General features: G+C 31.4%; 5 protein-coding genes and 1 long non-coding RNA gene across 6 annotated transcripts; 3 read left to right on the top strand and 3 right to left on the bottom strand.

The window, feature by feature from the left end:
- Positions 1–273: 273 nt before the first annotated feature.
- On the top strand, positions 274–807 carry LOC111425749 (oligosaccharyltransferase subunit 5 kud). The gene is made up of 2 exons (XM_023059980.2): positions 274–381; positions 439–807. Exons 1-2 carry the CDS (start codon positions 379–381, stop codon positions 676–678), a joined length of 243 nt encoding a protein of 80 aa, XP_022915748.1. The 5' UTR covers positions 274–378; the 3' UTR covers positions 679–807.
- A 3,342-nt stretch (positions 808–4,149) lies between these two features.
- LOC111425760 (tumor susceptibility gene 101) lies at positions 4,150–5,821 on the bottom strand. Its single transcript, XM_023059994.2, has 5 exons — positions 5,618–5,821; positions 5,467–5,551; positions 5,066–5,404; positions 4,493–5,012; positions 4,150–4,436 (listed from the first exon to the last, which is right to left on the bottom strand). Exons 1-5 carry the CDS (start codon positions 5,657–5,659, stop codon positions 4,247–4,249), a joined length of 1,176 nt encoding a protein of 391 aa, XP_022915762.1. The 5' UTR covers positions 5,660–5,821; the 3' UTR covers positions 4,150–4,246.
- A 17-nt stretch (positions 5,822–5,838) lies between these two features.
- Positions 5,839–6,401, bottom strand: LOC111425761 (protein SREK1IP1-like). The gene has a single exon (XM_023059996.2). The coding sequence runs from the start codon at positions 6,301–6,303 to the stop codon at positions 5,872–5,874; it is 432 nt and encodes a 143-aa protein (XP_022915764.1). The 5' UTR covers positions 6,304–6,401; the 3' UTR covers positions 5,839–5,871.
- Positions 6,402–9,459: 3,058 nt separating this feature from the next.
- On the bottom strand, positions 9,460–11,071 carry LOC111425792 (U6 small nuclear RNA (adenine-(43)-N(6))-methyltransferase). Its single transcript, XM_023060043.2, has 2 exons — positions 10,941–11,071; positions 9,460–10,888 (listed from the first exon to the last, which is right to left on the bottom strand). The coding sequence occupies exons 1-2, from the start codon at positions 11,040–11,042 to the stop codon at positions 9,530–9,532; spliced, it is 1,461 nt and encodes a 486-aa protein (XP_022915811.2). The 5' UTR covers positions 11,043–11,071; the 3' UTR covers positions 9,460–9,529.
- Positions 11,072–11,289: 218 nt separating this feature from the next.
- On the top strand, positions 11,290–11,690 carry LOC111425740 (cytochrome b-c1 complex subunit 10-like). The gene is made up of 2 exons (XM_023059970.2): positions 11,290–11,429; positions 11,501–11,690. Exons 1-2 carry the CDS (start codon positions 11,377–11,379, stop codon positions 11,619–11,621), a joined length of 174 nt encoding a protein of 57 aa, XP_022915738.1. The 5' UTR covers positions 11,290–11,376; the 3' UTR covers positions 11,622–11,690.
- A 659-nt stretch (positions 11,691–12,349) lies between these two features.
- Positions 12,350–13,424, top strand: LOC139432020 (uncharacterized). The gene is made up of 3 exons (XR_011642019.1): positions 12,350–12,490; positions 12,575–13,116; positions 13,223–13,424. It is a non-coding gene; the product is annotated as an uncharacterized lncRNA (long non-coding RNA).
- Positions 13,425–22,350: the final 8,926 nt, after the last annotated feature.

Below are 22,350 nucleotides of genomic sequence, written 5' to 3'. Positions count from 1 at the left end.
TTAAAAAATCTTGTAGTCTTTGGTGTATAAAAGTTATTCAATTAATATTTCAAATATTTAAAGTGGCGGTATAATTAATATATAGAAAAATTGATTACTAAAGTATGTTGGTATACTGGGAATATTAAATTAAATTTTTAAAGTAATTATATTTTAAATTTAATTAAAATTGATGCACGATGGATATAAATCATTATTATTACAACCTTGACTAAAATATAATTAAATTCAGAAATACTTTTTAACAATAAAAAATAATGTGGTGCCCCTGTTTGTATACGTCATTTTAATATTACACGTCCTGTCAAACGCATTACACCCGCTCTAAACCGGTGTATTTCTTCAATTTCTAAGTTGCCACGTTTGATTATATTAAAAATGGTTTGTATTTGATGGTTTTAAGATGTCCAATATTGAAATTATTATTTCATGTTTTAGGATGCTTTTGATTCATTATCCAGATACGCCTCCCCGGTAAATCCGGCGATATTCCCTCATTTAACACTTGTTCTTCTTGGTATTGGGATATTTTTCACAGCCTGGTTCTTTGTTTATGAAGTAACAAGTACAAAAGCTTCCAGGGATATTAAAAAGGAACTTCTTCTTTCGTTAGTTGCATCAATTTTCTCTGGTTTTGGAATTTTATTCTTATTGTTAAGTGTAGGCATTTATGTATAATAAAATTTATTAAAAAAGATTTTGTATGTAAGTATATATATTTCTATAATCTCTCATCATTCAATTTTTGTGCATTTAATACAATTTGAATAATATGGTTTTGTTAAAAAAATAAATAAGATATTTACAGATTGATTTTTAATGTAATTGACAAAGCATCTCAACCGACTTCAGGGAATGACATGAGAATCCTACATCAGCGCCAAAGTAAAATTATAATACTCCAGAGCAGGAGGACCTCAAGTTGTTAAGAAAGCCAATATTACCTTGTAAAAGGCTGAATCCTTCTTTATCTTTTGATAAGCAAAGGCAAAGGAAGAAAATGATAAGCTTTTTTTATTCCAACACAGAAGTTCATTAAGTCAAAATATATGTTGATGCCACACACTCAGCTGAATCCCAATTCTAGCTGAACAAAAGTAAAAATCAATGACAAAATTTAAGGTTTTCAGGTATAGGAAATTTTTCTCAAGACTTCAGTAAACCTCTTTCCACAATAAATTTATTATTATATGAACAATAGTGTATAAGAAGTTATTTTGAAAACTGTTGAATACAAATAGACTGTCAGACACTCTCTCTCATTAATATGATCTTCCTTTATATAATCTGTTTGGCGACATTGTTTATTTTTATTTGAGTGTTAACCTAACTTCTTTAGATACCTTTTAAGAAGAAGTTTCAAGCACTGAAAACGTCAGATTGAAGAAGGTAAATTCATAATCATTCAAATATAAAAGAGTGTGATTTTGCTTTGTGAAAATTGAAAAATTCTTTACATTTTAATGCGCAAATTGACTTCTAATTTTGAGAATTTCTTTATTAAGGGCCATAATGAACCATTAATTGAGATATAACAAAAATTCTTCAATTTGTTTAACACTTTTTCATTTTCTCTTGATTTTTTTTATAAAACTTGGTATTGGTGGGATCTTTTGGGGTGCTGATTATAAATCTGGGTTCAGAATTATAAACTTTTCAAATATCATGATGGCGGATACAATATAGAAAACTAAAATTGCAAAAAAAGGAAAATTTACTCAAAGTTGATATCTGGGGAGTTTTTGAGGTCATTGATGGCTGTACAGGAAGTTTTCCAACGCAGCCAAAGTAGTTCAAGCAAGTGGGACGACCAACACCAGGAACGTTTCCTACCGATTTTTTAAGCATGCAGATGAAGCGCTGCATGCTATCATGCATTACTATCTAGATTTGGAATCATTTTTCATGCATTTATAAAACAATTTCCTCAAATTGTTCACTATGACAATGACAAGAAAAAAAAAAAGAAAACACATTTACCTATGATACTTTCAAACTGTTTGTGGATCTATATGGCTGGTACAGGATGTCTCCCAGCCAACATAAAATCCTTTTACATGGCTTTTTAGCCCTTGTTCCAATAGGGCAGCTTTCAGAGGAGACACAGGAGGCTAGGAATAATGACGTGAGACGATTCAGAGCCCAGCACACTAGAAAGTCCGAAATTTTTTTTCAGGGTTGCCTAAAGGCCCTTCTGATGTCATTTTCATTTTTTCAAATCGCACATATACTTTTTTCTTTCAACGTCTTGAACAACTTGACAAACTAAGTATTTTTTGCTTAAAAAATTGTTTTCTTAAATTCTGCGTTATGAAGATATCTACAAAAAGAAAAATAAAACAACATTTTTCAAAATGTAATTAAAAAACGATTTAATTAATCGTACTAAAAATAGTACTAAAATTCTTCTTCATTTTTGAAATCACCTTAGAACATTGATTAAAATTTATAAAGTTACCTTTATACATCGATTAAATGCTCAAAATGATGACCATTCAATTCTAAACATTTCTGAATTCTCATTGAAAACGTTCTCTGCACATTGCCAAGCATTTCTTCAGTTATTGATTCCCAAGCTGCTCTGATATGGTTTTTCATATCGTTTGGGGTTGTTGGAACCTGGTTGTAAACTTTCTCTTTGAGGTAACCCCAAAGAAAGAAATCGGAAGAAGTTAAGTCGGGTGATCTAGCTGGCCTATTCACCGGTCCATTACGTCCTATCCATTTTTCAGGAAACATTTCGTCTAAAACTTCTCTTGCGGCTAGAGCATAATGAGATGGACATCCATCATACTGATACCATAGCGCAAGTCTTCGCTCCAGAGTAAGGTCTTCCAACAAAACTGGTAAATCGTTCAACAAAAAATTCCGATACTTTCTGCCATTCAAGTTGCCATCAATAAGAAAAGGTCCTCCACGTTCCCACATTCCAGAAATTTTGTAACTATCCGATATAAACGGTTTTAGGACAAGGCGCTCTTTCTCCAGGAAATTTTCGAACATAAATGCGATGGGCTTCAGCGAAATTTTCACGACTTTCACCGTAAGCTAACACCATCTGAATTTTCTGTGGAGTAGAGAAGTGCTCCATTTTTGCCTTGATCACAATGATTTTTTCGCTTGAAATTTTTATCCCACGTGCAAGTTAGCGCACATCCAAACCAGGATTTACTCGGATTTATAAACATTAAAAAAAAAATTTTTTTAATCAATTTTCTAAGACGATTTCAAAAGTTAAGAAGAATTTTAATATTATTTTACGATTAATTAAATCGTTTTTTATTTATTAATTATTTTTTTTTAATTACATTTTGAAACATTTTGTTAAGTATTTTGTTTTTGTTGATATCTTCACAACGGAGAGTTTACGAAAAAAAATTTTTAAGCAAAAAGTAATATGTTTGTCAAGTTGTTTAAGACTTTGAAAGAAAAAAGTATGTGTCATTTGAAAAAATAAAAATGACGTCAGAAGGGCCTTTAGGCAACCCTGAAAAAAATTCTGTTCATCTGTACAATGTGTCCTCCTTCTCACCAAAAAATGTTTACCTGAAACTTTTTTCTATTCGAGTTTTTGTTTTTGAGATATAAGCATATGTCATTTTAAATGAAACATCCTGTATATAAAAACGTAATTTTATTTGGGTTTTTCTATCTCTTTTCGAGATATATTCTTATCATTCTTATCCTACATCAGCCTTTTCCATAAAACAGATAACATTATCCTTATAATTGATGATGAACTCTCAACCATAAATAATGACCATAAACGTACATTATTTTAAAGAGGAATTTTAAGCTTTCATTTAGTACTGAAATCGTTCATTGGTTTATGTAAATAATCCAGCAAGATTATCAATACATATATAGTTACTATAGTTATTTTATTGGTTAAGTATCCTAGGGTTAAAGAGGGGTTAACCCATGTAAAGGAATAAGTTAGTCATAATAATCATCATTTCCTTATCATGATTTAAGTTCTTATTGTTAAATATAGGGATTTATGAGTATCAAAATTTAAACAGAAAAAAACTTTGAATATAGATATATATATATTTCTACAAACTTCTATAATTTCTTATCAGATTTTTTTTGTGCATTTATTTTCATGCAATTTAAATACGTGCTTGCTAAGAAAATAAATAAAATATGTATTTGCTATTTGATTTTTAATATAATAGGCGTTGTAACGTTATTATAAAGGTTATATTTTGTTTAATCTTTAAATTTATAACTTTAAATGGCAAATTCAAACAACGGTAAGTCCCGCTTTTTGTCGACATTTTTGCATTAAAGCTCTCAGCATAAATTGTTTTCTTGATAAAGTACGGACTTGACGCAAAAAGACTTCTAAATCGATCACTCCACTTCTTAAAGCTTCCCCCATGTAATATATTGCATCTTCTAATGCTGCCTCTTCAGCAAAAGCATTTAAAAGCCTACAAACAATTTAATAATTAATAATCAATTTTGTTCAATATATGATTTTGTTTACTGTTTATATAATGGGGCGGTTGTAATAACAGCATCATCAACATCCATTGATTCCTGATTACTCAATCTTTCAATAGCTTTATCCAATTCTTGTTCTTTATCTTTGAGCACCGTAATATTTTTATCCAAATCACTTTTTTCTTTTTCCAATCTTTCCAAAACCACCTGTAATTTTAAGCTACCTTGTTTCAATTCATCTTGAGTGCGTTTCAAAGTATCCAATTCAGCTTGGTTTTGTTGAAACTCTTCTTTCATGCGCCTCATTAATTTTTCTTCTATAGCTGTCAATAATGATTCTTTAATATGTTCTTCTTTTATCGTTCCTGTCCCTGTATTAATCATTGATGATGGTTGTGGTGGATAAGCTGGATAAGGTGTGGGGTAAAGTGGATAACCACCAGGGGGATAACCACTTTGCGCTGCTTGCGGCATCATCCCTTGATAACTAGGTTGAGGATAAGGACTGTGAGTGGGATAAGGTGGTTGTTGCATGAAGACCGAATTAGGGAAGCTGTTATTAACTAAAAATTGAATTAATTAAAAATGTATTTAAATTTTTTTAATTTTAGTTTACTTGATGGGTGATAAAGCGCTTCTTTAGGTTTAACTTTCGCAAAAACAGGTGGTTGTTCACTAAATGTAACAATCATAACCTGTACCAATCCTAATAATTCTGATTTATCTTGAGCCCATTCATGTAAATATGGTAAATAAATCTTTCCATTTTGATCGACATATTTAGAAACCTTTATATTCATTGTTGGGGTGGGTTTTACATAACACAATGGAGCATGTTGAGGATGTGTATCCATTAGCCAAATAATAATGGGGATGTTGTAAACTACGCTTTTATACGTTACAGGTATGGTTCCTTGTAAATTTACTAATTCCATTGGGGTACCATCGTTAAAAACTAATAAATTATAAAAAATAAACAATTTTTACATAAGATTATTAAATTATTCTTAGTCATACTGTAAGTTTCTTTTGTTGGATGCAACGCTGTGTAATGCGTTACAACTGATTTAATATCATTGAAAGCCATCCCAGGGTTTATATACTAAAAAGAAATGTTAAGCGAGTAATTTTTTTAGAGATTACATATAAAGATGAAAATTATACTTACGTTTATTAGCCATTGTTTAATTCTACCTTCTTCAAAAACCATCTCTTTTATTTAGAAGTATTAAAACCTTAAAACGTCAAAGTGACAGAATGGTGACTAATAATGGAAAAATGAAAACAAACGGCAACACTGAAAAATTAAAATCCCTAAAATAGTGTTATAAATCATAACCATATTTTAACCCTTTAAATTTAAATAACGATTTTATTATTTTTAAAATCTTTATTATCTATTTACTTAAAAAAAAAATACAATTAATCAGATGATGAACTCCTCCGTTTTCTCTTCTTCGCCTTTTTTTTCTTATCTTTACTCCTTGTACTTTCACTTTCCCTGGACTTTGAATTTTTATCATCATCAGATTCACTATCACTTTCACTTTCTGATTCACTCCTCTTACGTTTCTTCTTTTTCGATTTTTTTTTGGACTTTTTCTTTTTTGCCTTAGCCTTTTTTAATTTATCTTTTAATTCTTTTTCTCTTAACTCCGTGAGGGGTGTTAGATAATCTTGATCACTTTCACTACTTGTGCTGCTTACATCCAAAAGAATCTCTTTGTTCGGATCAACTTTTATAAAATTCCTGCATTGGAACGTTAAATGTCCTGCATATCCACATTTTTTACACGCAGGTCTTGCTGTATCTTTAGATGGGGGTAATAAACGCGATGCATACTCTTTATCCATTTAAAATTAGTAATTTTTGTTGATTTTAAAACGTTTTTGATGGCTGTTTATAACACTAGTTTATAACTGTTATAACACGGTTACATAACCTCACTTTTTGGTACAAGGATTTTTAAGGTTAGGTTTTAATAAAGCTATTGAATAGAAACAATTTATTTAAAACAATTTACAAGTTAATGAATTAAAAACACTTTTTAACAAATTTTCAATCTAAAATTAAATGACTTAAAATACTGAACTTGGCATTGATAACTTTATTAAAAGGAAGAATTGATAATTAAGTGTATGTGGAGTCTTTTACTAAATGAATACGAAAAAAAATGCTTTAACACCGAAAATGACGAAATTACATTAAATGTGTGTCACCGTACCCATACATTATTAATTAATAATTATATATTCATAATTGTTGAAACTGTTGTAATTTGCTGTCTTATTATTTTTAGAAAACGCGATTATTCTTGATTTATTTCTTATACAACATGATTTGATATGTTCATCGTATAGAGGGATTTATTCTCTATCAAAGTATGCAAAACATATATGCATTTCATTTAAAACAACAATGTTGGTTACCATAGCAACGAAACAAAATACAATACAAACAAGCAAATTTCGCCAAAAAATGCGCCACGATTAATAAAGAAACTTGTATTTGAAACATTTTTCGTTAAAACCACAAATAGCGAAATTATTGGCTATATTCCAGACATTTGACACATCCTGTATATTTTTATAAAATAATTTGTATGTGATTCTGGAAGTTGAGTATTAGAACAGCTTTTCTCAACGTTTTAGTATTCGGGGCCCAATTTTCAATAACAATTTTTATGGCTTTCTTTTTCATATAATAATAAAATATGACGTATATTATACGTTGAAAATTTTGACCCTAATCCCCTTAGTGCAGAGAGCCCTAATATAGAACTTAATTACAGACCTTCAAAATATGAGTTAAAAGAGGTAATTGCCACTTTTTTAGAAGAGAAAAACGGCCCGGAAGCAGAACAGTTTAGAGATGCTTTATTTGTGATGAAATTGAGTTACTTGGTCGACATATTCGAGAAATTAAATACCCTGAATCTACAACACCAAGGAGCAAACACGCATATGTTGGATAGCAGTGATAAAGTCAGTGCTTTTTATAGAAAATTGGAGCTGTGGAGCAGAAACGTGAAACAAAAAAACTGTTAATGAGTGTGTCAAAACAGTGTGTTCCCTAGGAGGGGGGCGCCCCACAGGTTGAGAAACGCTGTGTTAGAAAAACGTTACTTTGCGATAATCTTGCTGTGATCCTGAAAGTGGAGTCCTAACAGGAGTTTGAAATAAGACATTTGGCGTCCAACAGTTTTTTTCTTCAAACGTCATTAAATGACAACTTTGTTGGCGTGTTTACTCGCGGTAGAAGTAAGTCATTGTTGCATAACGACGGTTGCTAAGATCAACATAGCAAAAAAGTACTTCAACATTATGGCGCTAAAGTAAATTTCACTTTAGCGCCATAACATAAAAAAATAATCTCTTCCATATAAAACAATATACTATTTTTTACAATTTTGTGTTAAGTGAAGTTTGTATTTTTTTTGTTGTTGCCAAGAGACAATAAATTTTGGAAACATTACAATACAGGTGTTTCATAATATATGCGCAGGACTTCAGGATGTGTGATAGCTTGTCCAAAAATTTGAAAAAAGTTTCTATCTACTTTCCCTCTAAAATGCACCATTTTCGAGATACAGGGTGTTGAAATTTAATAAAAAAAAATTCGTTTTTTGCGAATATTTGCAGAACCATTTATCGTACAGAAAACAGCGTTTGTAAGCATTTTCTACTCATAATAAGCTAAGCGAGAAAAAAAATTGTTGCTGATGATGGCCTTCTACAATTTCATGTGGATTTTCTTCTGCCCATATGTGGTTATTGTGAAAATTGAAAATACCATCCTTCGAGCAAGATGCTTCATCGGTAAATAGAACTTCGGTTCGAAACTCAGGATTTTGAGCTATTTTGTCTTGCATCCATGTACAAAAAGCCAATCTTGGCGGAAAATCTCTTGGGAATAAGGCTTGTACTCTTTGGATATGGTAGGGATACTAAAGTTGCCTTTTCAAAATTCTCCAAACCGTCGAGTGATATAGCTTTAGGTTGTGAGCAATTTTTCTGGTACTTGTGGTCGGATTTTCATCAATTTCGTTGAGGACAGCCCCTTCTACTTGGGGATTTGCAACTTCCAAAGGCTGCCTATTATCAGCAGTATTCCTTTTAAAACTTCCAGTTTCCCATAGTCGTTGGTGAATGCGTAAAAACAAGTTATGGTGTGGTCCTGGGCGATCAGGATGTCTTTCTTGATACAACCGCCTTGCTTCTGCCGAATCGCCGCACGCCATTCCGTAAAGGTAATGCGTTTCGCAGATTTCAGTGTTTGTGTAATTCATTTTTAATTTTGTAATACAAGTTTACTTTTTGCAGGTAGAAACTAATTGTTATTTTGACAGGAGGTAGCTTTTATAAAATTTAAAGCCTACTTGTTAAAACAACACAAACGCTGAACTGTGGGAAATGCGTTACCTTTACGGTTTTTAGAATTTTGAAAAGATAATTTTTGTTTCATTTTCTTTATTTTGCAAATATGAAGTGAACGCTTGCTTTTGTTACTTGTTCTAACGTTTACATTAATTTTGTTTAATTGTAAAATAAAATTTTTATTTAAAAAAATTGATATAAATTTCAATATAAAAGTTGATCTTTCTAGAAAACGGTCAACTTTAGAGCTCATGACCTACGCTACCTTTTTGTGTAGAAAACATTGACGGTTCAAATGGGCGTCTCAAAACCATACTTTTTCCAGTGGCGTAGAAGTTGAGGAGAAAAACAACCACTACCCATTCAAAATCTTCACCAATTGACTTTAAAAAAATTTTTTTTGCACGAAAGCTTAGCTTATTATGAGTCGAAAATGCTTACAAACGCTCTTTTCTGTATGATAAACGGTTCCGGAGATATACGCAAAAAACGATTTTTTTTATTAAATTTCAACACCCTGTATCTCGAAAATGATGCATTTTAGAGGGTAAGTTGATAGAATTTTTTTTTCAATGTTTAGGACAAGCTATACATCCTGAAGTCCTGCGCATATATTATGAAACACCCTGCATATTTAATATAAACATACTTTATTTAGAACAATTCACAAATTAACGTATTAAAAACATTTTTTAACAAATTTTCAATCTAAAATTAAATGATTTTTAAAATATTGAAGTATTTCATGTAAACTATTACGATTTGTTGTATCTGATAAAGGAGTTATTTCTATTTCTAATTGATTATTTTTCCTTAAATTCACATAAATGGACGCCTCAATTAGTTTAGGAGTATTACTCATAACGTTATTTACATTTTCACCATGAACTTTTTTATTTTCATCTTGAAAATCTTCATCAGATTCAGACATTTTTCGTTTAAAAACAACATTAGCAGCTCCTCCTTCATGTTTATCTTCAAATGAAGTGTCCATTTCGGCAGATTTTTCGTCGTTTTCTTCAACTTTATCATGGTCCATTGGAATTACTCCTCCCATAATCTTCTCCATCCGTTTCGCTTCTCTTCGTCGCTTACGATTATGTGTCCAAGTATTAAAATATGCTTTTAAATTATAATGTCTCGTAAAACCACCCTTTTCTAATACTTTAAAATCCATTTTTAATTCATTTAGAATCTCCTCAATTTTTATCCCAACGTTTTCAATTGAACCATTATAATTTTGAGAATAAGAAAATGGTTTTATTGGTTTTGGATTTTTATTGATTTGATTTATTTTGTTTAAATCGTAATCGTAGAATGTCCAAGCTAAGGCCCATCTGGTAGTGTTTCCTTGAAAAAATTCGGTGCTTATAAATGATTTAACTTGATTTGATTGTTTCAAAACGTGGATGAGTTGCTTCAAATTTCTTTTTATTCCCAACATACTTGAAAATATTTTAATTCGATCTTTAAAATTATGACTTTCCAAGATTATTTTTTGTACAAAATCTAATTCACCACCGTCGGTTATAATTTCATGGGAACTAGCACAAAACCCATTATTTGGCTTCTTTCTATTAGGATTTCTAGATTTATATAAATCATTTACTCCACTAAAAAATGGTGGATTACACATACAAAATGTATATAACAAATTATCTTTTTCTAATAACTCTGTTAAAGTATTTTCACCAGAAACTTGAATAACTTTTATATTTTCCCCCAAATTATTTTTAGCTACATTTGCTGAAGCGTATTTAAAATTAACTGAATTTGAATCTGTTCCAATCATTTTCCAATTATTCTTCCGTGATGCAAGTAAAGGATAAATACATGACCCCCCTGTACCTATATCAACCCCAATCACATCCGAATTCATATTCAAACCATCCAGTATATCCTCAATAAATAAAATGTAATTTAAACGTAATGGTATTGTTGGAACCAAAGTGTTTATTGGAATTTCTATGTCTAAATTAAAATCTTTTTTTAAGAGGACCTTCGCCAAGGAACGTAATGCTTCGGGATCTTGAAATTTCACTGTTAATTTTCCATTAGGTTTCTAAAAAATTGAAACAATTAATAATCATAATTACGAAGTAAATCAAACTTACTAATATGAGGTGTTGTTTGAATTCTGGTGAAATTTCCGATAATACTTTAAAATCTAAACGGGTGTTATAAATATTTCGTGGATGCATTTTGTGTTTTTGCATTTTTAAATAAATTTTTGTATCACACTATTGAGGTTATGTTTTTCTTGTCGTTATACTTACGTATAATAATATTTTATAAATAAAACAAATTTATTGATTTATTTGAAGATTTAAGTTTATTTAAATTATTTGATATAAATAAATTAATTTTTGTAAGTAAGTTAAATTATTTGAATAATTTTTAGATAAACATTTATATTTGGCGCTTCATTCCGTACAGTTTGACCACCATAAAATAAATTAAATAACCAACGAAATCTGACAGATTGTCAAATCTAAAAGCAACTCTTTCCAAATAATTCCAAAGAATCAAAAGTTTTTTATAACTGAAAAGATGTCCGTATTAAATAAATTTGGAAAGAAACACCTCGATATCCTATCTTTATGGTAAATTAATTATTTAAAAAAATCTATTATGGTTATCAAATAACTTCTTATGTAATCATTTTTTGATGTAGGGTTAGTTCTGGAGTCACGTTTGGGGCTGCTGCAGGAATAGGGATGTGTTACTTCACAGAATGGAAAACCGTCTTACAATTCCTACCATATTATAATGGAAAATATGTTAAGGATGAATGAAAATAGTTTAAATTAATGTTTATATGAACCTTTAGTAGTCTTAAATAAAAATCCACCTCCTCTTTAAAAGATTTATTACTAACTCTTACATAATTACAATGGAAATACTAATCCATTAAAGCATTTAATTTTCTAATTCCTGTTTTCTTTCTTTTTCATACAAAATATTAGCATAATTCTCAGCTTCTTGCAATCTTCGACGCATAGCCCATGGTTTAAAATACATTTTATAACCACCATAAAAACAACCCACAAATCCCATAAATGCCGCAAACAGCATTATGGGATTTCCTCTTTGTTGTAGTTTCCAATTAGACATTTTTAGTTTTCTTTTGGTAGATTTTCTCGCTTATATCTAATCAGTAGTGGTTTCCAAATGTAAATACCTCCTAGAACACCTATGCAAACTGCAACGCCGAGTTGAATCCCTGACAATCCTGCAGGCCGTCGAATTCGCATAACAACGAACAAATTGACTTATTTATGTTCAGGATATTTAACCTCTTTTTTTCCGATTACGAGCGGTTTTACGAACAGAAAGGTTAAGTGTAAAGTTACAGCTGTTCCAAGTATTAATAGAAGCTTATTTTTATTATTCATTACAGAATGAAACAGCCTTAATAATGCTAAAATGATCTTTAAAGTATGAAAAACACGTGAAATATGGAAATTATTGTAATAATCTTATAATTTAGATTTGTAGGTTAAGGTTTTAAAGGGTTGCGGTAATTTTTTACAGTTTCCTATTTTTATTTTATATTTCGTTCAGGTTTTTGAGGTTAGATGACACGATAAATATGTTTGGCACAAATTTGAAGGACTTTTTGAATTAATCGTTTATCATACTGAGTAAAATCAACTAAAATGAGGTACTTTTTGCAAAGGCATAGGGAAAAACCTGAAAATTATGGTAAAAATAACTAAAGCAGTTAATTTAGCATATTTCTTTGTAGGGGTGACTAACCAATGGATTCAAGCTGTTTTAATGACGAGAAATTATAAGATCAAAATATGAACTACGGTCTAAATCTCCAATTATTTATAGATATCATAGGGAAGGATCTGGAGGAATGGGATGTTTCCATATCTGTCATTATTTTAAGAATAGAATTGGTAGCAGAATTCGAAAATTAAACGTTTACAAAACGTTTCTTCTACAAAAAGGATTAGGTATTGACTAGGGTGCCTTACCATGTATAGTTTCAAGACTAAGCTACAGTATGCAAAATCCGTATTCAAAAACCTTCTGAAATATTAGAAACTCACGAATTACTCAAGAATGGTAGTAGAAATTTCAAATCTTTTTGATGATTTATTTCACGTAGAAGAGTAACCCTATTAGTACCATCAACACTAGTATGTCATTCAAGATTAAGCTATTCTTCCACGTCAATAACTGAGTTTGATGGGAATTCTAAACTTTAACCCTATTAGAGTTATGGGTTTTACCTTATTTAGCTAAAAAAAAAGTCGTCCTTGTTCTATCACGAAACCCGTAAGTATCGACATACTACGTATGAGTGTTAGTTACTTCTAAGAATTTTCTTGGGCGACTTCCACATCCGTCTGGCACCATTCCCGTTTGATTACAATTTGAACAGTTTATAGTCGTAATGGTCGTGTCGCGTAGTATATCTCGACAATTCTCGCTCCAAGACGAGTAATACGCAAAAAGACTACGATTTAATAGTGACGACGACATTCTTCTTTTAAGGAAAATATCATCGAAGAAGGTTTAATGGATCATTTTCAACGTCTTTCGATGACATGAAAAGAAAAGGAGAGTATTAACAAGATATTAGTAAGTAAGTATTATTACAGTAGTACTTAGTATTATTATAGTGATAGTAAGTGTTATTTATATTTTATAAATAATCCATATAGCTAACAGATATAAAAGATATTAACACCGTTTTAAAAATTTTGATGCAATATATTTTCGTGGAGTTATATGGGTTTGAAAATATATTCATTAAAAAGTTAAAGTTTTAGATGGATTTAATCTATTTTGCATATAAATTTCATTAAACGTCCACCAAGCGTAATAATTAGTGTGTTTTATTTATTAAATGAAATGGTTTTTGTTTCATGAACATGAAATTCACCAATTCCACGTAAAATAAATCAACGTAAATCTCTGTAAATGTAATGTTTCGTAAAACAAGAAATACTGCATCGCAGTAGCTAAAATACAAAAAATATATAAATCTATTATTTTTGGACTGTGTTAATGAGATAAGAAGCGCTATACCAGAAACCGTTTCTTTGATGAATGTTTGAATTTGCTTTTTCGATCTTTCCTTATTTCTTTGTTGTTGTGTTAGCATTTTCCAAAATTCTGCCTTTTCACAGGAATTTTACTCATTCAAATAGTTTCCTAAGCATTTCAAGGTTATCTTTTACCATTAGTTGTTTTTTGTGATCTTCCCAATATCTTCCTTATTTGCGTGGGTTTCTATACAAAGCTTCTGTTTTGTCGGAGTTGCCAACTTCAACAAATAAAGAACGGCGCGCGAAGAACACTCGTAAACACGTGTCAGTTACCTACTCTGGTAGCCACGTCACCAATAGTAACTGCAATATCTCTCATCTATTTGAAATTAGATGCAAAACCAAAATTGGGTGCTCTCTGAAATCATCCACACCTTAAGTGACCCCTAAACGGTCAATATTATCGCGCAATGTTTTGATATTGTACTATGTATAATGAAAGGTTGTGGAATATAGTGAGTAAATCAAAATAGTTTTGATTTCTGTTGAAAATGTGGTTATGGAAGCAAAGGAAGAAGAAAGAACATTTTTTTAGAGTATGTAGAATTATATCATTTTTTACCACAAAGATTATAGCAACAGAAATCTTCGTCTGAAATATAAAGAAGTATAAAGTGTTATGGTACTGTGAAGAAATGAAGTTTTTCATAGACCAGGAAGAAACGCCTACATCTTGAAGTAGTACGAATGAAGTAGAAGACAAAGACAATGAGGAGTTTAATGATGATAGTAACGCTTCAGCAGTTAATAATAAAACCAAGTGTAGTTTAATATAAATGTGTAGTTTGTCTCTTACGATTTCTGCATTTGTGAGAAAATTTTTGGAGTGTCGCTGTCGATTATTTAATTAATTAGTATTTATACAAGCAAATAGCAACATGTTAAGAAAATTATAGGGCTTTCTTTAGACATAATGTCTAACTAAACTTCTCGCTATTAGGCAAAATGTAGAATTGCCTCTATAACCCAAAATACTTCCTCTGATATTCCAGTCCATTTACATTGGCATTCACCATAATAAACTCAATTTGAATCATAACAACCATCAATCAACACTAAAAGGAATTTGTAATTATAGTTGTATGAGCCTGTTTGGTGGTTTCTTAATTGCCACGTGCTTCTCATCAATTGCTACTAAACAGTTTGGAAAATACCTATGTCTGCTAGAATCGCAAAGCAAATTTGAAAAGATTCGTTTGAGTTGAGCAGTAGAGCTGTAAAAGATGATTCTATTGCAAACAATTTATTTAGTAGTTTAATTAGGTATTAGTTTGCAAAAAACCATTATGATTGTGGTGATACTGCTTCTGAATTTTATCAAGTATTGTATCGCAGTGTAACCAACAATCGCTGCCTTGGAGAAATAGCATCTCTTATCACAGTATTCCTTGCTGCACGAAGTTTTGACAATAACTTTGTTTACTAAGTAGCTGATCTTTTTAGCTCTTTTGAAGCCAGCTTGGATAAAAAGCCAAGATGGATAAAATCTATGCTTTCAGCTAGTGCAATAATCATACAAATAGCTTCATCATTATCTAACAAGTTGACTACGAATATAATATTGTATAATATATTTTCACAATAAACTGATCGTCTAGGAATAGCCGCTCCAGCTCTGTAGATCACTAAAAGTACCTTAAGATTAGATTTATCATTCGCAACGAATTTATGTAGTTGAAAGATGTCAGAAACTTTTCAAAGTCTTTAATAGCCTTGAAGACTGCGTTAATTTTTCTCGTATATAGATCCTTATTAAGAAAAACTTTGCGTTTTCTTCATCTCAGCCTCTTTTTTAAAAATCGTTTAGCTTAGAGTTCTAATATGAAAATTGTAATAAGATGAAATATAAAAATTTGGCGTTTCTTCTTTATGAAAGACAAAACTGATCTTTTATTTAAAAAGAGATCTTAAATTTAACCGATTAGAAAAGATATTATCCTATTTTATTGAGGATGGAAAAGTTGATAATATTAAAGTGTTAAGTTTTACATGTTTTGCAGCCGCGGATGAAGTGGAAAGCTTAATAAAATCAATCGATTTATGATACTAACGATATTCACCGATTTTAGTACGATCGTAAATAAATAATTTATTGAAATCTAAGAAAAGGTCAAGTAATACTTGATATTTCTTTCAATTGAGAACATAACCATATTTTGATGTTTGTAAATCTTAGAAAATTTATAAAATTTCTTTCAAAAGAAGAACGTAATTTTTCATCGCGGTTGATTTATCGTCACCGTTTACTTTTATTAGGGTTGTTTATTATCGTTCAGACAAACAGTACAACGTGGATCGTTTCATTCCCCTCTTATTAAAACCCAGTTGTGTCATATCCACCTTCAACAGGATCAATAAATCAAATTATTCAACGCCGGGTGTGAATAGATTTCGATAATAGTAACTTTACGTATTGCATCTTGCGGCGACTTGTTAGTATTTTGAAACCGTATATTTTCAAAACCATCCTTACAGCTTTCACTTCCTGGCTTTAATTATGAGTCTCTTCGTGAATTACGGTTTTAAGAGAGAAAGAGACGCCAACGCAACTTTTCGAACGGGCAATGCTAATTGGAATCGATATTTTCTTAATCGCGTTTCGATCAGAATACGATAAATGAAAACGATTTAAAGAGGAGGTGATGAAACAAGTTTTCACACTTTGATATTGAAATATTTCGAGTATTACTCGCCTACAACTTCCTCGTGCTGACACAAATTTCATTTTTCATCTCCATTAATATAACCAACGTAAAATTTTTGATATTCCAGATCCGTATCCGAGACATTTCCCAAGAGAACTTTAACTCAACATATTTTCAATATTACTTTATTCCAAGAAAAATTGAATGCAACTTGTCTTTTTTTATGCTTTTTTTTTATTTCACTACGTTTTCGATATCATTAAATAAATATTTAAGAAATAATTTATTTAATTTTCTAAAAATATTTACCCACTATATTTACTCAATAGATAAATAAGTTCTACAGTTAAATGTTCTCTAAACTTGTTTCATTACTTTTATAATTCTTGGAAAAAAAAGATTTTTATGCGAAAACAAGGTGGAGGTGTGGAAAATAATAACAGCACATCTTCAGATTTATCTGGACAGATCAATCTTAATTACTCGTTGCACCCGTTTGGCAGCGTTATGGGGCTTTCGATCGAAGAAGGAGGCAGCGTGACCAAAAAGACCCCGCGGTGCGTCTTCTGCGTGTGGGACGTGATCTTCTCTCCTCTTTGCCTTTTTAAAAGCCGCGTCGCCTTCTTCTTCTTGCGTTGACTTGTTTAAATCCGATTATCATCGTAATTCTTCTCGATGCGACAGTTTGACCGTACGACTTTGTAAATACCACGTGGTGAATTGCAATTTTAAATTCCACCGGACGATTTTCAGTAGGTGTCTAGATTTTTGAAGAAGGAATGTTGACTATGTAATGTTCACAATTACATATTGTTCGCCGAAACGTGTAGTCCAAGCTAGATTATAACATGAAATGACATTGTTTTAACGTTGACTAGATTGGACTGAGTGTCCAAGAACAGTTATTATTATGGGTATATAGAGAAAAACTTGGGACAAGCAGTGACAAAAGCTACAATGTTGCACAACTCGAAGAAGCTCATGAAAAAGTGGTAAATTGGCAATTATCGATGAAGGTTTGCAACTATTCAGTATAAAATCCCTTTTGGTACAGTAAACAAGAAATTTCACAGCAAACGTGTAAGTAGTTTTAAAGTGACTGTTACATCGGGATTTAAACATATTAATAAGACACAAAACATAAGCCGCTTAACGCTTTACCGGGTAACGTAAACAAAATTTGCACAGCTGTGTATAGCAAATTTAAAGCAGTCTGCAAGGCGTAAAACCTAAAAATGTTTTCATCTACAGCGAGAGTTGGCTATATATAGAAATATATTCCAAAAGTAACACAATAATTATGATTTGCGGATCTGTTGACGGGATGCTTGCATGATGTCGTATATAAAAGTGAACCTATTTAATTCCTGGAAGAAAGGAGATAAAAGTAAACTATGTTGCGTTAAATCCTCCAGTAATAAAGGATGGCTATTTAGTAGGACTTCTCACAGGTGGATAGATGTAAATGTTTTCCAAGACTGGTTTGAGACCAGCTTTAAGCCAGATGTCAGACGTCTTGCTCGGTTTGTGCGAGGAAAATAATATCGTTTATTTGTTTCGTTACACATTCTACGCATATCTGCTAAGTGGCTTAATTTTGTTTAGGTTGGATTATACCTAAACACAAGAATACAGATGTTTTTTCGCCGCTTCTTAAACGTGCTTTTGGAGAAAATGGATAAAGTGTTAAACAAAATACAGTGATGTCAACAAAAATCAGCAATAAAATGATACATGTTAAAAGGATTTTACGATACTGGTTTGCAGGATTTAAACCCTAACAAGTTTAACAAAGTTCTTGACAAAATTCCGAGAACTTCGCACTAATGTGATCTAAATACTGACAACGATACTTTTTTTGAGTTGTTACGAGCAAACCATGTTGGAGAAACTCTCAAAGAGAGCAACAGAAATGACGGCGGATAGCTGTAGTGCCAGGGCAAAAAAAACAGATGGTAGCAGTAGCTCAAATGAAGAATACTTAGATGTATCTAATGACGACAATTTTGAAAATAAAGCTTTCCTTCTTTGGCAGAAACAAGTAGTAAAATATTTGATAGTAAGTGCTGAATTATTAGTACGAAGTTGTTCTATTCTGGTCAGTTTTGTGGGTGGAAACGAAATTCATTGAGATATAAGTATATTTGTAAAATTTAGACACAATTTTCGGAAACCAAATATGTAGTTGATGGATTTAAATCGACCAATAATGACAAAACCACTTTCAGTTTTGTGCCACTGATACATCAGGTGCTCACAGGAAAAAACTAAAGTGATCGGTGTTACAGTGTTTAACTTTGCAGTTTATAGATTCATAAGGGTAGGATACTCTAAGAATCATTTGATATAATAATAGTTTTAGGTGCTTGCCATGATAACGCCGAACTACCTTACTGCCAAGCGTTTTTACAGAGATGATTTATTAAGAGTAAATTTTTTCACTACATTCCTGACTTTCCAGAAAATGTATTCACAATTCGAATGACGAGAAAAACATTATTTATGAACATAGAGTGAAATGGAATTGCTTCGAATACAGAAGACAAATGTAATTGAAGAATCATGTTCGCAAATGTTCAAATTAATGACCATTATTTTCCAGACAACGGTGATAACGCGCACCAAGGGATTCACAAACGTTACGAAACAGGTCATTAGGAATATTGCAACACTGTCTTTCAATTTCCAATTTCAATGCATCGATCGTGCTTGGTTTGGTGCGATAAACTTTGTTTTTGAGATATTTCCACAAACAGAAGACGATGGTAGTGGGGAGGTGGTCTACCTCTGAAATTTGTAGACCGACTAACTCCTGAAGCAAGTTGAGGTACCTCTCATCAGTAACAGTTCCGTTATGTAAAAAAAAGGTCTTATGATGCCCAATGCGGATATCCCACACCACACTGTTACCCTGCATCTTCTGCACATTTTGCCAGGTACCATTCACAGAATTGAACTCTCCGGTCAGGATCGTATTCGTTGAGAGCATGGATTACAGTTGGAATGTAACATTTCCAGTGCTGACGCTTCATGATGCGATAAACGCTATCTTTTGACATGTGGGTTTCCTGAGCAGTTTGTCGAAGAGATTTCAGTGGTGATCGAAGGAGTGTTTTCTGCACCTGCTCTTCTTTTCCAGGGCCCGTGGATGTCCGTGGTCGTCCAGAACATTTCTTGTTGACGTTTTGGACAGTTCCATTTACTTCAAATTTGTCTCTGATGCGAGCAATGGTCCGTCGCGTTGGTGGCAGTTTTGGGAATTCCCTTCTGAATCGTCTTTGCACTTCAATGGTGTTTTCGGTCTTCCAATAACATTTCAGGGCAAACTTCCTCTCTTCCAAGCTATGTTGATTTCCTGCCATGTTGTGAGTACCTAGACTCCGTACAGAATGTATGTTGTTTTTCTGATATCTAGTAACATTTTCAGTATTTCCAAATAACGTGCGCTTTTTGCTTACGTTATTTTATTTCAATTATTTGTGTGCACATAAAACATTAAACTGAATTTTGTACTTTCTGAATAACGAAATTTAATACAAAAGACATAATATAATAAAATTCCCTGGTAATCTTGCTAACTGTAATCAACTTTACAACAATTTAACGGGTGATTTATAAAAAAAGATCAAAGTGTATCTTAAAATTACAGATTTGTTAACTTTGTTAATGCAAAGAACAGTCTAAAAATGCGTATGTATTTATGAGTATCAGAGAGTTAGCCCGAAATATTGTTTGTGCATTATTCAGGTTATAAAACAAAATAATAAACAAAATTCCACAAAGTTTTAGGATTAAGAAACTGTTTTAAATGGGATTTTAACGATTTTACATTATATGTTTGTTATATTAAACGGTTCATTAAAGTTGCTAAAATCCATTAAATATGTTTAGATAATTTATGAGATTGTTTTATGTTTACTTCTGTTGTTAATTAGGGTAGCTTAAAATTTTATTGATAAATAGATAATAAAGCTTGGTTTCAAAACAGCTTGAGATTATGAATTATTTATAAAATTTTTTTGTGCTTTAATTTATTAATCCTTTTGACTTTTTATATTTATGAAGAAAGATGGAATTTATTTATGGCTATTTTTAGTTTCTAAAAATGTTTATTAATAACCTAAATAAGTATTCATTAATTTACTTAAATAATTCAAGACAATTCTCGAGCTCGAAATATTTTGAATCTGCTTATTTACTTTGGATTTAATGATTTATAGATGAATTTAGTTTAAATTACAGATTTTAAATAGTTCAGCAAAATGTTGTATATTTTCATTAAAAATATGTTAAGGACATGACATTTTTTTAATGTCAACTTCCCACAACGAGTTTGATTGCGGATTACATAAATAATCCAACTGCTGAATAGAAACGTTATAAGATAATTAAATCGTCAATGAAATTTAGTATTATAAATTTTCTCAATTTGCTAAATCTGTAAGTTTAAGATACACTTTGTATTTTTTCTATAATAACTTGTTAAATTGTTGTAAAGTTATATGTATTATGTTTTGAAATCAATTTGAGTCACACTGATGTTTGAACTTTCGTTATTCAGAAAGAAGAAAATTAAGTTTAATGTTTGCATATACAAATAATTGAAATAAAATAAACGTAAGAAAAAGGCGCACGTTATTAGAAGATGTTACTAATTATCGGAAAAACAACAAATTCTGTACGGAATCTAGGTAATATCAACATAAACCTTAAAATTTGACTTTGACAGGTAGTATAGAAGAAAAAGATTGTGAACCTTCATGCATTGGATCGCAAAATCTTCAAACACGTTACAGTAATCACACTAATATGATGTTTAGGACATAAATACGATTCCAGAAATTGTTGTAATAAGTAAATAATGCAGCTTATGCAGACACGCCATCATGTGGAAAAAAAGCTTTGTTGTATGCTGTTGTAAAGAAATGTCCTCTAAAAGATCTGGCAATGTGTTCTCTCAAAAATTACAGCTTGTTTCGCCATTCAGTATTATTATCAGAAAATAGAGACTGGTGATCTGTCCTCTAAATATTCATTACCAAACGTACAAGGATCAAGACGGAGATGACATAAAGCATGAGAATTCTCGTAGTGCCAATAATGATGGTTGTGGTGATTGTAGACTACTTGATAAGTTGAAATGTACTTCATTGGTAAAGAAGGTATCTGGAAAGTCAGGATTGTAGTGAAAAAGTTTACTCTCAATAAATCATCTCTGTAGAAACGCGTGGGAGTAGGGCAGCTCGGCGTTATCATTAGGAGCATTTAAAACTATTATTACATCAATTGATTCTATCTTAGAATTCCCTATCATTATTAATCTAGAAACTTCAAAGTGAAACACCGTAACACTTTGATTAATTCAGTTTTTTTCTGCGAATATCTAACGTATAGATCAATATTCTGTTTCATCCTATATCAGACTGAATACGGCACCTGATTTATTATCACTAGCAAAAATTTGAAAATTGTGTTGCCATCATTGGTCGATTTAAATCCATCAACTATATATTTGGTTCTGGGAGAACTGCGACCCAAAATTCGACAATGTGATACAATTAACAGCAGGGCAGTGACATTAAACATCGTCTCCTCGTCCTCCGCGCATAGTCGGCATTCAACATCGTCGGCTAGGCCCAACAAGTTGAGGTGTGTCTTTAATTGACAGTGCCCAGTAAAGACACCCATTAGAACTTTAATACTTCCATGAGCAAGTCATAAAATATTCCCAGGTTTGACAGTGGCGATGTTAATAAACAACTTAGCGTGTCTAATTCTAAGAGAACTGGTCCACAGTGGGTGAAATCTCTCTT

Source organism: Onthophagus taurus, chromosome 1 (genome assembly GCF_036711975.1).
Source record: "Onthophagus taurus isolate NC chromosome 1, IU_Otau_3.0, whole genome shotgun sequence".
Lineage (NCBI taxonomy): Eukaryota > Metazoa > Arthropoda > Insecta > Coleoptera > Scarabaeidae > Onthophagus > Onthophagus taurus.
Note: the sequence above shows the minus strand (reverse complement) of the source record. Positions and strands in the feature narration are given on the sequence as shown.

Coding starts and splice junctions, on each gene's coding strand:
- LOC111425760 (XM_023059994.2), bottom strand. CDS start 5,659: ATGGTTTTTGAAGAAGGTAGAATTAAACAATGGCTAATAAAC. Junction 5,405..5,466: donor TCCAACAAAAGAAACTTACA/GTATGACTAAGA, acceptor ATAATTTATTAG/TTTTTAACGATGGTACCCCA. Junction 5,013..5,065: donor AGCGCTTTATCACCCATCAA/GTAAACTAAAAT, acceptor TTCAATTTTTAG/TTAATAACAGCTTCCCTAAT.
- LOC111425761 (XM_023059996.2), bottom strand. CDS start 6,303: ATGGATAAAGAGTATGCATCGCGTTTATTACCCCCATCTAAAGATACA.
- LOC111425792 (XM_023060043.2), bottom strand. CDS start 11,042: ATGCAAAAACACAAAATGCATCCACGAAATATTTATAACACCCGTTTA. Junction 10,889..10,940: donor TCAAACAACACCTCATATTA/GTAAGTTTGATT, acceptor TCAATTTTTTAG/AAACCTAATGGAAAATTAAC.
- LOC111425740 (XM_023059970.2), top strand. CDS start 11,377: ATGTCCGTATTAAATAAATTTGGAAAGAAACACCTCGATATCCTATCT. Junction 11,430..11,500: donor CTCGATATCCTATCTTTATG/GTAAATTAATTA, acceptor TTTTTGATGTAG/GGTTAGTTCTGGAGTCACGT.